This window comes from Astatotilapia calliptera, chromosome 2 (genome assembly GCF_964374335.1).
Source record: "Astatotilapia calliptera chromosome 2, fAstCal68.1, whole genome shotgun sequence".
Taxonomy (NCBI): Eukaryota; Metazoa; Chordata; class Actinopteri; order Cichliformes; family Cichlidae; genus Astatotilapia; species Astatotilapia calliptera.
Genome location: NC_137423.1, coordinates 29407284 through 29419701, shown reverse-complemented (window position 1 = coordinate 29419701; position 12418 = coordinate 29407284). Strand labels below are relative to the sequence as shown.

The 12418-nt window shown below is 37.0% G+C and overlaps 1 protein-coding gene across 1 annotated transcript; it reads left to right on the top strand.

Annotated features, from left to right (window-relative positions):
* The first annotated feature begins 3826 nt into the window (after positions 1-3826).
* LOC113036330 (uncharacterized) lies at positions 3827-8515 on the top strand. Its single transcript, XM_026192621.2, has 6 exons — positions 3827-4815; positions 6376-6690; positions 6852-7109; positions 7213-7362; positions 7491-7604; positions 7960-8515. The coding sequence occupies exons 1-6, from the start codon at positions 4767-4769 to the stop codon at positions 8133-8135; spliced, it is 1062 nt and encodes a 353-aa protein (XP_026048406.1). The 5' UTR covers positions 3827-4766; the 3' UTR covers positions 8136-8515.
* The last annotated feature ends 3903 nt before the right edge of the window (positions 8516-12418 follow it).

Below are 12418 nucleotides of genomic sequence, written 5' to 3'. Positions count from 1 at the left end.
GGTGAAAAGGTAAAAATGCAACAAGAAAAGGTAGTGATAGTGGATGAATTTAAATAACAAAAAATCAAAGCAACAGACAATGCATTAGAGAGGTAAGGAAGAGAGTGGTGGCAGGTTAAACTGGGTGGAGATGAGTGTCTGGGCTGATATGTTACAGAAGAATAGTAGCATAAGTGAAAGGGAAGCTTTATGAGATTATAGTGAGACCTGCTATGATGCATGGTTTGAAGAGTGTGCTGTTGTCAAAAAAACAAGAGACAGAGCAAATTTAATGTTTTATTTCCTTTTTCTTACTTTAGTCTGGCTTCCTTCATATATATATATATATATATATATATATATTTATCTTCATCAGTACAGACTTATAATATATGGGAAGAGCACAATACAATCAATACGAATAATAGCTCGATTATGTAACAGCTACATGTGTACTTGTGGTTTTGTATGGTGACTATTAATGCTGATTGACTTCATTTTATTCATTATTAGAATCTACTTGCATGCACATAACCTTAACACACAAAACTTCAGCAACACAACGATCGTGAATGTCTGTGAATGTGTTCTGAGGTTTGAAGTATTCTATTTTTTAAATGTATTAAACAATATATATATATGGCTTTATTATACAGCGTATTTTTGTCATTTCTGTGTTCAATTAGCTTCAAACTGGATATAAATCAGTTGTAAATATTAAAAGTACTTTTGAGAATTGGGTTTCTCTGACATACATCTTGCCTGGTCTGAGTTCACACATTTTTATTTGAAGCCGGTCACCAACAGGAAACCAGTTGTGCCTCTATGCACACAGTGTGCAAAGAGGCCTGCTTGCATTTATCCTGTGCTGTTTGCATCTTGGTAAAGTAGAGGAGTTTATCTGAAAGCTGCTGGCTAAGTTGACAGAAAGTGAACAGAGAGGAAAGAACTTAAAGAAGTCCAGACGCTTTTCTTTCCAAGCTCCTTAGACTACGATGACCTGGATGACTGAGAACCTTCACAGACAAACAGAGAGGAAACACGAAGCTACATTTGGACTGCGGGTGGTGCTATTAGGAGTTTCTTATGTTTAGCTCTGTTTAATTATTTAAAATATGCAATAGCTCTGTTATCAAGTACAGTCACTGAGTAGCTTTTAATAACATCCTTTGTGTTAAGTTCTGCAACTTAAAGCTTCACCTATGCTTGTAAAACTTTACACAAAAAATAATTCATTGTAATTCTTGGTACATTTTGATGTACCACTGACTGTAACTATAATTGTGGCTGATGTAGCTGCTGTATGATGAGGCTAATTAATATTTATACTTTGACAGCTACTGAATGTGTCAATAGACTCTGTGAGAAGCAAAGTTGGGTGATTTTGAAACCATCTATTGATATCATGTTACTGTAATCACATTGCAATTTTCATTACACTGTTATGACCCCTCATTTGTCTGTGAAGTCTAGGGGGCACAAGGGTGTAACACACAAGGGCAACAGCACAAGCCATACATAAGCCCATAAACGATGAGTCAAAGATTTATTTTACAATTTTACAAACAACTATTTACAATTAACTTAAGTAGGAGGAGAAAAGGAAGCAAATTCATCTTCAGGGTCTCCAAGGACAAAACAACAAACAAAAAATCCTCCTGGAAAGAAACGAACACACTAAACTCTAAAGTGAAACAAAAAAACACAAACAAAGAAAAACAAAACAGCAGAAAAGGTTTGCATGAATAAAAATAGTGAAGGAACCATCACTATCTACTGGCACGGATATCAGTGAAACTGAGACAGGGAAAGTGGATTCAGAAGGTTTGTCTTTTACATGGGAATTTTGGGGGATCTTCCCTAAAGTCACTGGAACAGTTTCAGCATGTTAGTATAACACAGGCATGTCTGCTTCCACCGTGCAGGTGTGTGGAGAGTCTGGTGTAATTTATGCTGCTTTTAACTTAACCCTGACCTGCAAATTTTGCTGAAAACAACTCTGTGTGGGTACCAACACTAGCACTTGTCAGCAGGTTGAAAAAAAAAAACACTGAACAGTTTTCCTATCATATAGCGTTTTTATGTTACTTTGAGAAAAGAAGAGGCTCGGAACTGTGTGACAACATCAAGGACAAACACTTTTAGCAGCCCTCACACATTATGTCCAAACAGCAGCTCAGCAGGGATAAAACTGAGAGATATCTGCTTAGCCTTGTGAGCAGCAAACAGCAGGAAAGCAAGACCTTTACCCCAGTGTCTCTCAGTCTCAAGGCAGTATTTGTGCATCATGATCTTTAAAGTTTGATGCCAGATGTTTGTTTGAGGCTAGAGATTTTATTTTCGAAATACCTAAAGATTGCAGATCCACACAATCAACAATTACACACTCTAAAGACTCACCAACTGCAGAATGATAGGAACAGGTTGCACAAAGTGGTCACACTTACCAGCAATTTGACAAGTGCTACAGGTTTAGCTACATCAGTTTTAAGACCCAGCCAGAAAAACTGTTCCCAGCACTCAGCCAATGATGGAGGATGCGGTCATGTTTTTTTAACTTCTAAATGATCAGACTGTGAATGTTCATGGGCTAGCTGCAACACACCTTGGCTGTACCCCTTGGGAACTACCATCTGCCATACCACACCCTAGTCCTCATCTTGATTTTCCTGCTTTAACTTAGGCCCATTTGTGCATAAACAGGTCATCTTTCAAGAAGATGCCTTTTTTCTCACTTGTTGTTTCTGTTACTTTTATAAAATATTTAGCAAGTGTAGCATCAGCTTTCTTGGCTTTCCTCGGGGATCCACTGACATAAGTAATTAATGGAAGACTTACAGATGTAGCATTAACTGTGTTCTGATCACAGGCTGTGGACTCTGAAGGGCTGACTGGGGATAATTTATCCTCTGTCAGGTAAAGAGAGAAGCCCTTAACTTTTCTCTGACAGTGTTAGTGAGCTCACTGTGTGTTTCTAATTTTAGAGATAACTTAGATAACTGCTTGAAGAAAGCGTGAATAAATTAGTGCACTAATTGTGGTCTACCAAGTGATGCACAGCACTTCAGAAATATCTAGACACCAAATAAATACATTTGCTCTAAGTTTTTTTCACTTTTTTTCCAAGTGACCATGATAACATGAGAAACTTAAGTTAGCTTGAGAACAGGAACATTACAGTGAAAAAGCATGCTTAGAAAAGTGTGAATAGCACAGTGTGGCTGCACATATTTTATCACCTTGTACAATATGTGTACTTCCTTTGCATTGCTGTGAACCAGGGGTGTCAAACTCAAATACACAGTGGGCCAAAGTTCAAAACTGGAACAAAGTCGCGGGCTAACGTTAATATTTATTGAAATATATTTATTCCTCCAGATATAAGAATGAATCTTTTCTTATGGACTCAAACACATTTTGCTAAAAACTGAATATGGAACAAGCAAAGCTTAATACTAAACAATATATATATTAGCTGTATAATACCAGTAGGCCAGCTCTGATAGTAATTTGGTATTGCTTCGCGGGCCAAATGTAATTAGGCTGCGGGCCAAATTTGGCCCGGAGCCTAATTACAAGCATCTTCAGTAACAAAACATCGTGAAACTCGAGTCTTTAACTAAACAGAATGACATTGTGATAGGATCCGACACTGATTGTAATACATCTCAGTGCATCTGACCACTGTGAAGCCATCATATACAAACGGGTCAGTACAAGACGTCAACATAAGAGAGCTGACAAATTGTTAACCCTTTAAAAACTGAGCCATGAGATAAGTGCCAGAAAATTCTAAATGTTTGAAAGTTGAGAGTTTCAATTGCTTAAAAGTGTATTGTGCAATTTATTTAGGGCTTTCACAGGAAAAAAAATCACACAGATGATATAGAATTTTAGAAAAAACTAAAAAAAAACCTGTATGTATCAAATATGATATACTAGACAATAAGGGGTTCTCAGATTGATGACAGAATAATATCAATAGGCCGGGGTGTAACAGTGTTCATGGAAACAAAGGTGTAACTAGGCAATGAAAAGTTTGAAGCAGTATTATTATTCTGTTCCAGGAGAGAGTGCCATTATATGAAAGAACAGTTATTCCTCCAATGTTCAGGTTTTAAAATGAAATCATAAGAACTGAAATCCAACTTCATTGCAGTTGTTACAGTATATGGGTGACGTATTTTGGTGGATTATACGTCTTGTTAAGATTTGTACAGTTATACTTCACATGCTAAAAATCTGAAATGACCCCTTGTTCAGCTTTAAAGATGAATGAATGAACCATTATTTAATTTCAAGAATACATTTTAGAACTGTATATTTTATTCAGTAATCTTAGATTTTAAACATGGAGTTAACTGCTATACTGCACAGTGTGTGTAAACACAAAATGTGCTGGTTGACCTGTTTGTCACGGGTTAGACATGTTTTTTTTTTTTACAGTGTTTATAGATGAATAGATTATTTTTTATGGGCCAATTTATATTTTAGGCATGCTCAAAACATCACTTAGTAATAAATAATAAATGCTTCCCCTCCCTTCCTCGCAATCCATCACACATGAATCTTTTTTCTTGAAAGCTAAAAGAGGAAGGAAAACCGACACCACTTCCTTTTATCCCCTCAGTGCATGAATATACAAGTACAACTTCAAAACCGGACGCCAACGTTTTCACTCGCCTCTGAGGCTGCTTACTAACAATTTGGAGTCCGTTCAGAGCACCACACCCACCTTTGTTTTTGATGGAAAAGCTGCTGACTTGATCAACACAGGCTGAACAGACATGGAAGCTGCAGTTGGACTGTTGCTGGTGTTGCTTGGAGTCTCTCATGGTGAGTAACTTATTTTTGTCATGTCGTCTCTACTTATTAATTTCATAATCAATAATATGTTTCCTGCCATGATTAAAAAGAAGAGAGAGAGAAGAAAGAGCTATATTTAGCTAAAGATATTTTGTTCAACATATGTTGAACACAAACTATAGATCCTGTCGTACTATCGATCCAATACCAATAACAATGCTGGTATCAATACTATTGATATTTGTGACAAAACATACTCATTTGAGTGCCCTGTTAACGAAGGCTATACCTTCATTAACAGGCCATATAGGCTATAGCAATAAAAATGAAGTAAGACTATGATAGTATAACAATAAGGCAACATGTTTCATCAACAAAACCCTAAAGCTACAGCAGCTAAATCATGCGAAAATGCAGTGTGAATGCCGTGTAGTGGAATCTGAAAACAGCAGAAGAAGGAGAGCCATCTGTTGAAAAAAGGTGTAGAAGCTGAACTCTGCTTTATTTGAAAGACTATACTGAAGAGTGTCAAGAAATCAGCCCATTTTGCTGACAGGAACCACATTATCAGTGTGATCACCAGTTTTGCTTGCCGGGCTGAGCCATGTTTTAGCTCGGTGAGATGAGCAGCCGTTCTCAGGAGGCCAGGGTTCGAATCCTGCTTATGGCAACATTTTCTTCAGTTAACACTTCAACTGTTTAAACTTTTTTCCACACAAATTTCAGCTTTTTCACCTCTTTTTAGCAAAAGTTTCAGTTTTTCACTACTTTTCAGCACAAATTCCAGCTTCTTAAGCTGTTTTTAGCACAAACTTCAGCTTCTTTTCCTCTTTTCAGCAGAAAGTCTGCTGATTCACCTCTTTTCAGTACAATTTTCAGCTTTTTCACCTCTTTTTAGCACAATTTTCATCCTCTTCTGCTCTTATAAGCACAATTTTCAGCCTTTTCACCTCTTTTCAGCACAATTTTCAGGTTCCTTATCTCTTTTTTGCTGAACATTCAGCATTTTCACCTCTTTTCAGCAGAATTTAGCTTCTTCTGCACAGTGCATATTTTTTTCCTCTCATCATATCTTTGTTTCGGACAAGAAATGGTTTGGCGCAGTAGGGTGCGCAGCTGCTGTGAGATCTGGTGGCAAGGGTTCGAGTACTACATGGGACAGATGCTGCACATCTTCCCTGCTTACATGTAATCTGCTTTCTTGACACTCTTCAGTGTAGTCTTTCAAATAAAGCAGAGTTCAGCTTCTATACCTGTTTTCAACAGATAGCTCTCCTTCTTCTGCTGTTTTCAGATTCCACTACACGGCATTCACACTACATTTTCGCAGGAAGTGCAACTTTTTCTAGTTGTATAATTTGAATTTGTAATTTTCTAGTTTTAGTTTGTAACTGTTCATCAGCACAGGGAAAATAGTGCTGCTAGCTGAACCTTAACTGTGATTCACAGACCTGTATAATGTTCATCTGTGACAGACAGTGGGCACAAAACCGTCATTTTTGGTTTAGGTAGACATTTGCAGATTTTGCCAAACTCAAATTTGTAACTTAAAAACAAACAAACCAACTGTGTATCCTTTTTTGTTTGCAGGTGTGGAAACTCACTGTGATGGCAGATGGGATGGAGCTCAGTGTTATGGACCTTTGGGAGGAACTGTGAAAATCCAGCTGATGGACAACACTTCAGAAATTAATAAATACAATTTGTTAAAAAATACATTAAAAATATTAAATGTAAGAAATAACAAGGTTACTTCTAATTCTATAAGAGTGGATCTTTTTCCCAGTAGAGGAACATTTAGGATCAATAACCTGAGCAGCTCAGACAGTGGTAATTATACCCTTCAAACCTTTGACTCAGATGGAAGATCATCAGGCGTGCGGACTTTACAGTTGTTCATTCAAGGTAAATGTTGGGAAATTAAGCCATTAATAGATTTTTGGTAATCCATATAATACATCTCACAAAATACATGTGTTTTTTGCGTTCCCTGTTTTTCATTAGAGACTATAAAGAATGACCAAATACTATTTTAAAAAACTGATCTGTGTGTGTGTTTCTCTCAGCTCCTGTGTCCTCTGTGGTGCTGCTCTCTGAGTGTCTGTCCCAGGGAGAGATGAGGGTGTCCTGCTCCTCTGAGGGAGGGGACAGTCCTCAGTACAGCTGGACTCTGGATGGACGCACACTGACAGATGCTGAGCTCCTTTCTGGAAATAATGAGACTAACATCATCACTCTGAAACAGCACGTGTCAGGACATCTGGTCTGCTCAGTCAGTAATAATGTCAGTAATGTCTCCAAAGAGGAGAGAATATCGACCTGTGGTGAGTGAGAATATAAATAATCTGATATATATATGATAATTACTAATTCATTAATTAATTAATACAGTAACTTTGCATGAATTATGTGTTTTATTGCTCATAGGCTTTATTTTCATTAACTGTACTTCAGTCAATGGGACACAGATATCACGGTGGGTGTATAAAGCTAATAACACCCTGTGTACTCCACCAAAACAGACTTCTGTGGGTAAGGATTATGGAACTACCATCAGTGATGAGCCATGGTACATTAGTAAGTAAAAAGTAACTTCAGATCCATTGATGTAATTTTCTCCTTTGCTCATTCTCTGTCTTGATAAAAAACCAACATGTTTTCTGATTCAACCTGCTATCTGTTTGTGCCTTTTATTTTTGAAACAGGAAATTTGCCACTGATCGGTAGTGTTCTCTCAGCGCTGGTAATTTTCTTGGTTGTTGGTGTAGTAGTCATATGTGCTTTGAGGAAAAAGCAAAACAGCAAACCTACAAAAAAGGGTACACTTTATTTCATCACTTATTTTGCTCAGATTGCTTTTTTGTTTTTTAGGATATACGGAATAGTAAGCTTTTTAAATACATTTTTGATTTCTTGTCAAGAGTTTATTGATAACTCTGTCATATATCAGTTAAATATGCAGATACTGCTATCCTGCTACAATTAACACAAAAACCTGTGAAACAGCTCTGTCTAAACAAAGCAAAATCCACAAACTATAAACTCTAAAGCTCGCTAAAGAACCCATGTCATATTTTGTGTGACTCATTTTATGTTATCTACTGTCTTTGTATTCCTTTAATCATTCACTTATTTTAATACTATATTTGAACCATCCCTTTTGCTACTTTGCAGAGGAAGAAGATGACCAGGAAGTCTTTGCTGATGTCAAGTTTGTCAAAAGGCAGGCAAACCAAGCTGAGAAAAAAGCTGCTGTGGAGTACGGCCAAGTAAAGTCTGCAAAGCGACCTCGGAGGCCTGAACCAGCAGGAACTGATTGTGTGTATGCTAACGTCCATAAAGTCAGGTGAAGAAGTGCTCAGTGCTTTTGGACAGACAGCTCCACTGAAAGTAGCTGGAGTGAGGAGCTGATGTTAAGATGCCTAAAGGTCCTTCATTTAATGTAAATTCCCCGTATAAAATACAAACCATAGCTTATAAGGTTTAATGTATTGGACTATTTAACTGTCACTTTTGTAATATATCAGGTCATTAACACAACTATTGTTACATGACCTCTTGATTTAATTACAAACACTGAGTGTTTTCTGCATCTGTACTCTGTGGAAGCCTTTGACTAGTTCTTCACTTGGTAAAGGTTCGACCAACATGTAAATGGAAACATGATAAAGAGAAAGCATTTTAACATTTATGAAAATATGACTGTAAATAAAGCTTTTCATATATTTTGGTTTTTGCACAGATACACTATAACAGTGTAATTGTAGAATATAAATGGGATATAACCCTGAGAGTGAGTGGTGGTGTAGTGGTGGACAAGCAGAAGAGAAAGACTGTAGTGACAGATGTGGCTATACCAAGTGATAGCAACATCTGGAAGAAGGAACACAAGAAGCTTGAGAAATACCTAGGGGTGAGAGGGAAGCTAGAGAAGATTTGGAAGGTTAGGCCAGCAGTGGTCCCAGTGGTAATCAAAACACTTGAGGCTGTGACTCCCAAAATGGGCAAGCAGCTCAGAGATTCCATGAACAACATCCGAGATCTGTGTCCAGAAGAGCACAGTCCCAGGAACAACAAAGATCAGATCATCAAACAAATTTAAATAAAAGACAATGATAAGACAAATAAACAGAAAATGGGAGGATAAAATCCAAACCTACATAGCCCTGTGTGAAAAACTTGTGGGACATTTAGAGACCTATTAAGATCTATTAAGATGGTGGTTTATAGCAGTTGACACATGGCTGTGGGTATTAGGGTGTGGAGTCCGCTTGCCTGATATGTGTCCACTTGAACAAAAGCTTTTAGTGATATATTCACCACTAGCTGTCCTTCTCAGGTTATTGATCCTAATTATTGCATTAGTGGGACCACAAACCTGTTTCTGTGTTATAAAGTAGAACCTTATTCTTTTTTCCAGTGAGTACTTTTGATTGATCGTTTAACAGCTAGAATCTAAATATGCTATCTAAATAAAGTGTTATCCATCACTTAAATTGCCACAGATCACCCCAAAGCTTCATAGTGCACCCTGCCTTCACAAAAGGTTTCCTCATCTGCAAATAGAAAAAGAGCAAGCATCACCATTTCGAGTTATCAGTCCCAACCAGAAGGACTCTGACCACAATTTGTAAATGTTAACCAAAAACAGAAAAAAGCATTTGGTTGCACCCATCTGTCTTAGTCCATGGTATGCAAAGGTGCTTCATGCAAGTCTGTGTCTGAAACACATTTAGGGTTCAGCTAACAACACTAAAGAACAGCTAAATATTATAACTGGGAAAAAAAAAGTCAATTAAATTAATTCAGTTTTATTTACCTGTTTAGCTTCATGTGACGGCATCATGGCCTGCTGTGTCACCACCAATAATACAACTTACACTACTAATGAAAAAGAGACACTGTAGGGTCACTGTTCCTATCTTCAACCAACAAAAGAATATCATCTAACTAGTAATCCCCTCACACACACTCCTCCTCAGGGTCTTGTCCTGTCTTCTTTTAGGGCATGATGCAGTGGATCAGCCCTCTCCTGTTTGTTATGGTGGGGACTCGGAATTCTTCACAGGTTTTAAACATGTATTAATGTGAAGCATTGTATTTGCTTACTTAGAACAATCTGAAGGGAGGGGGGGGGGTGTGTGTGTGAAAAAGTGACAACTGCTTTTGACATGGCCAACATTACCATGTGACCTACTTTTGTTTCTGTTCACTTAGTGGGAAACTCCCAAACACCCACTCATAAACTCTCACACAAACATACACATGAACACAAAAATACTCCCCACCGGAACGTAAGCATACATTTCAGCCTTGTTATCAAAAAGGGGGTGCATGAAGTTTCCCTTCCTGATTCACTGGATGTTGTAGCTTAAAGATATTTATTATTCAGTAAAACGTCTAGTTTTAAAAAGTGCACATATTTTAACAAAAATGATAATGATAAATTTAGGTTTTGCTTCAGAGAAGGAAAAGAGTGAAAGCATGAGTTTTAGACCAGTGTCAAAAGTTGAGTCTGCTTCACATTGCTGCAGGTGCTGTAGCACCCCCTGGTGCAAAAGGCAGATATCACAGCTGCCATAGTGCCATAATGCTGTCTAGTTCCTTGCATCCATCCATCTTTTTCATTACTGCCATCTTGTGGCCACAATCAGGTATTGTTGCTGAAAGCGACCTTGACCTCTAGGTAAAGGTAACATCTCCAGTAATCTGAAACTCTAATGAATGCGATAACTCGAGAAGGTGGCCACCATTCTTTTTAAATTATTAATTTTTTTTTTGAGGAAAAGAAAGTTACCCAAAGTTACCCACTCCTATCTGAAAAAGTAATTACTTCATAACTTTAACAAGTGGTTGTGTGACCCTTAGCAGCAAGAACTGTGAAGCGAGCATCTTAATTGGATTTACGTGTGAACTTTGACTAAGGTCACTTCAAAGCCTTAATTAAAATATATATATATATATATATATATATATATATTAAAAATATTTATTTATTGAGCCATTCAGAGGTGGACTTGTCGTATTTCTGAGCATGTCCTGAAATTCTTCTTGATGATTTTCTGGTAGAGCTCCTCAGAAATACCTAGATACCAATTGTTAAAGAATTCATTAAATATACTGGATGTGAGAGAGAAAGGGGTATTTCTAACTCCACATCACATAGATCTCTCCTTTCTCAATGCAATGGAAGATTTAAGATCAAGAAAGTGAACAGGAATGACAGCGGTAATCATAGCCTTTAAACTTTTGATTCAAGTGGAACATCATCAAGGAAATGGACTTTACAGTTGTTAATTCAAGGTAATTCTTGTTGGTTTAGAATGAATAAGAAGTTTTTAGTTTATATAATTTTTTCAAGTTTTATGGATATCATGTTTTGTTATTATGGTATTTCCCATTTAAAAGCTTAGCAACTGACTAACTGAACTCTACATACAAATTAAGAAATAGTGACAATGTTGTTTTCTCCAACAGTGTCATCAGTCATGATTCCACTCCTGTAGTTTTCATTTTTTTAAAACAAACAAACATGTAGTGTTTGTTTTAGACTGAACTGGAGAGTTTGTGTGACTTATTTTTTTTAGTTAGTTAATAAATTAGTTATGAATGACGTTCATTGTTAGTGTAACTTTGTGAGTGAATTGTGGTTGTAGTGACTGTGTAATAAGGTTCTTTATAGTATAATACAAAGTAGGTCTCTTTTTATTCCCAGTAATGGAAGATTTAGGATCAATAACCTGAGCAGGAATGATAGTGGTAAATATACCCTTCAAACCTTTGATTTAGATGGTAAATGGAAAAGAACAGCATAGTGTGAATGTAATTTATCACCATGTGTAGTGTTGCCATGAAACAACATTAAAACCATAAACTTCAAAAACGAAAGACTAGAGTAAAATCACATGATGTTAACCTTTAAGTTAACTTTTGAACTCTTAATAATCTCATTATTACAAAATTTACCTTTTCTGGTAAAACATTAAATATTTGCTAAATTATGTTTGATCAATTTCATCTGTTTACAGAAATCCAAAAGAAGTGATAAAAGATTAGAAGCGTCTTTACTGAATTCTCTTATTTCTTCAGGTGAATTTTTAAAGTGGACCATCTGAAAAATGTAACGTCACCAAGCTGATTGAATGGACAGTACACAACAGAGGTAAAGAAGAGAGTGCAGGTAGGGTGGAGTGGGTGGAGACAAGTGTCAGGGAAGATTTGTGACACAAGAATACAAGATACCACCGGTTTACAAGATGCAAGTGAGACCTGCTTTGATTTATAGTTTGGAGATGGAGGCAAGAGTCAGAGCTTGAGGTAGCAAAGTTGAATGTGTCAGGATGTTCATTGGAGTGACCTGGATGGACATAATCAGAAATAAGTATGTGGAAGCAAGAAGGAGGAGGAAACTGAAAAGGCAACAAAATGGTACTGACAACGCCACTTGGGGGTGGAGTTACACGCCAGGAAATACGACATTAACTAGTGCAAAGTTTCACCAGTTACAAAGGCACTCTTGCTCGTTACTGACGAGGCAGAGGCGTGACCAATCAATTTCAATAAGTTTATTAAACAAACTAACTGAAGATAATATGGAGCTGCACCAAAGAAAACAGAAAATTAGGTGACAGGA

What these genes read in the sequence shown, in the direction of transcription:
- LOC113036330 (XM_026192621.2), top strand. Translation starts at nt 4,767, where the DNA reads ATGGAAGCTGCAGTTGGACTGTTGCTGGTGTTGCTTGGAGTCTCTCAT. An exon ending in TTTACAGTTGTTCATTCAAG is followed by an intron (nt 6,691 to 6,851) that starts GTAAATGTTGGG and finishes TGTTTCTCTCAG; the next exon opens with CTCCTGTGTCCTCTGTGGTG. An exon ending in TGATGAGCCATGGTACATTA is followed by an intron (nt 7,363 to 7,490) that starts GTAAGTAAAAAG and finishes TTTTTGAAACAG; the next exon opens with GAAATTTGCCACTGATCGGT.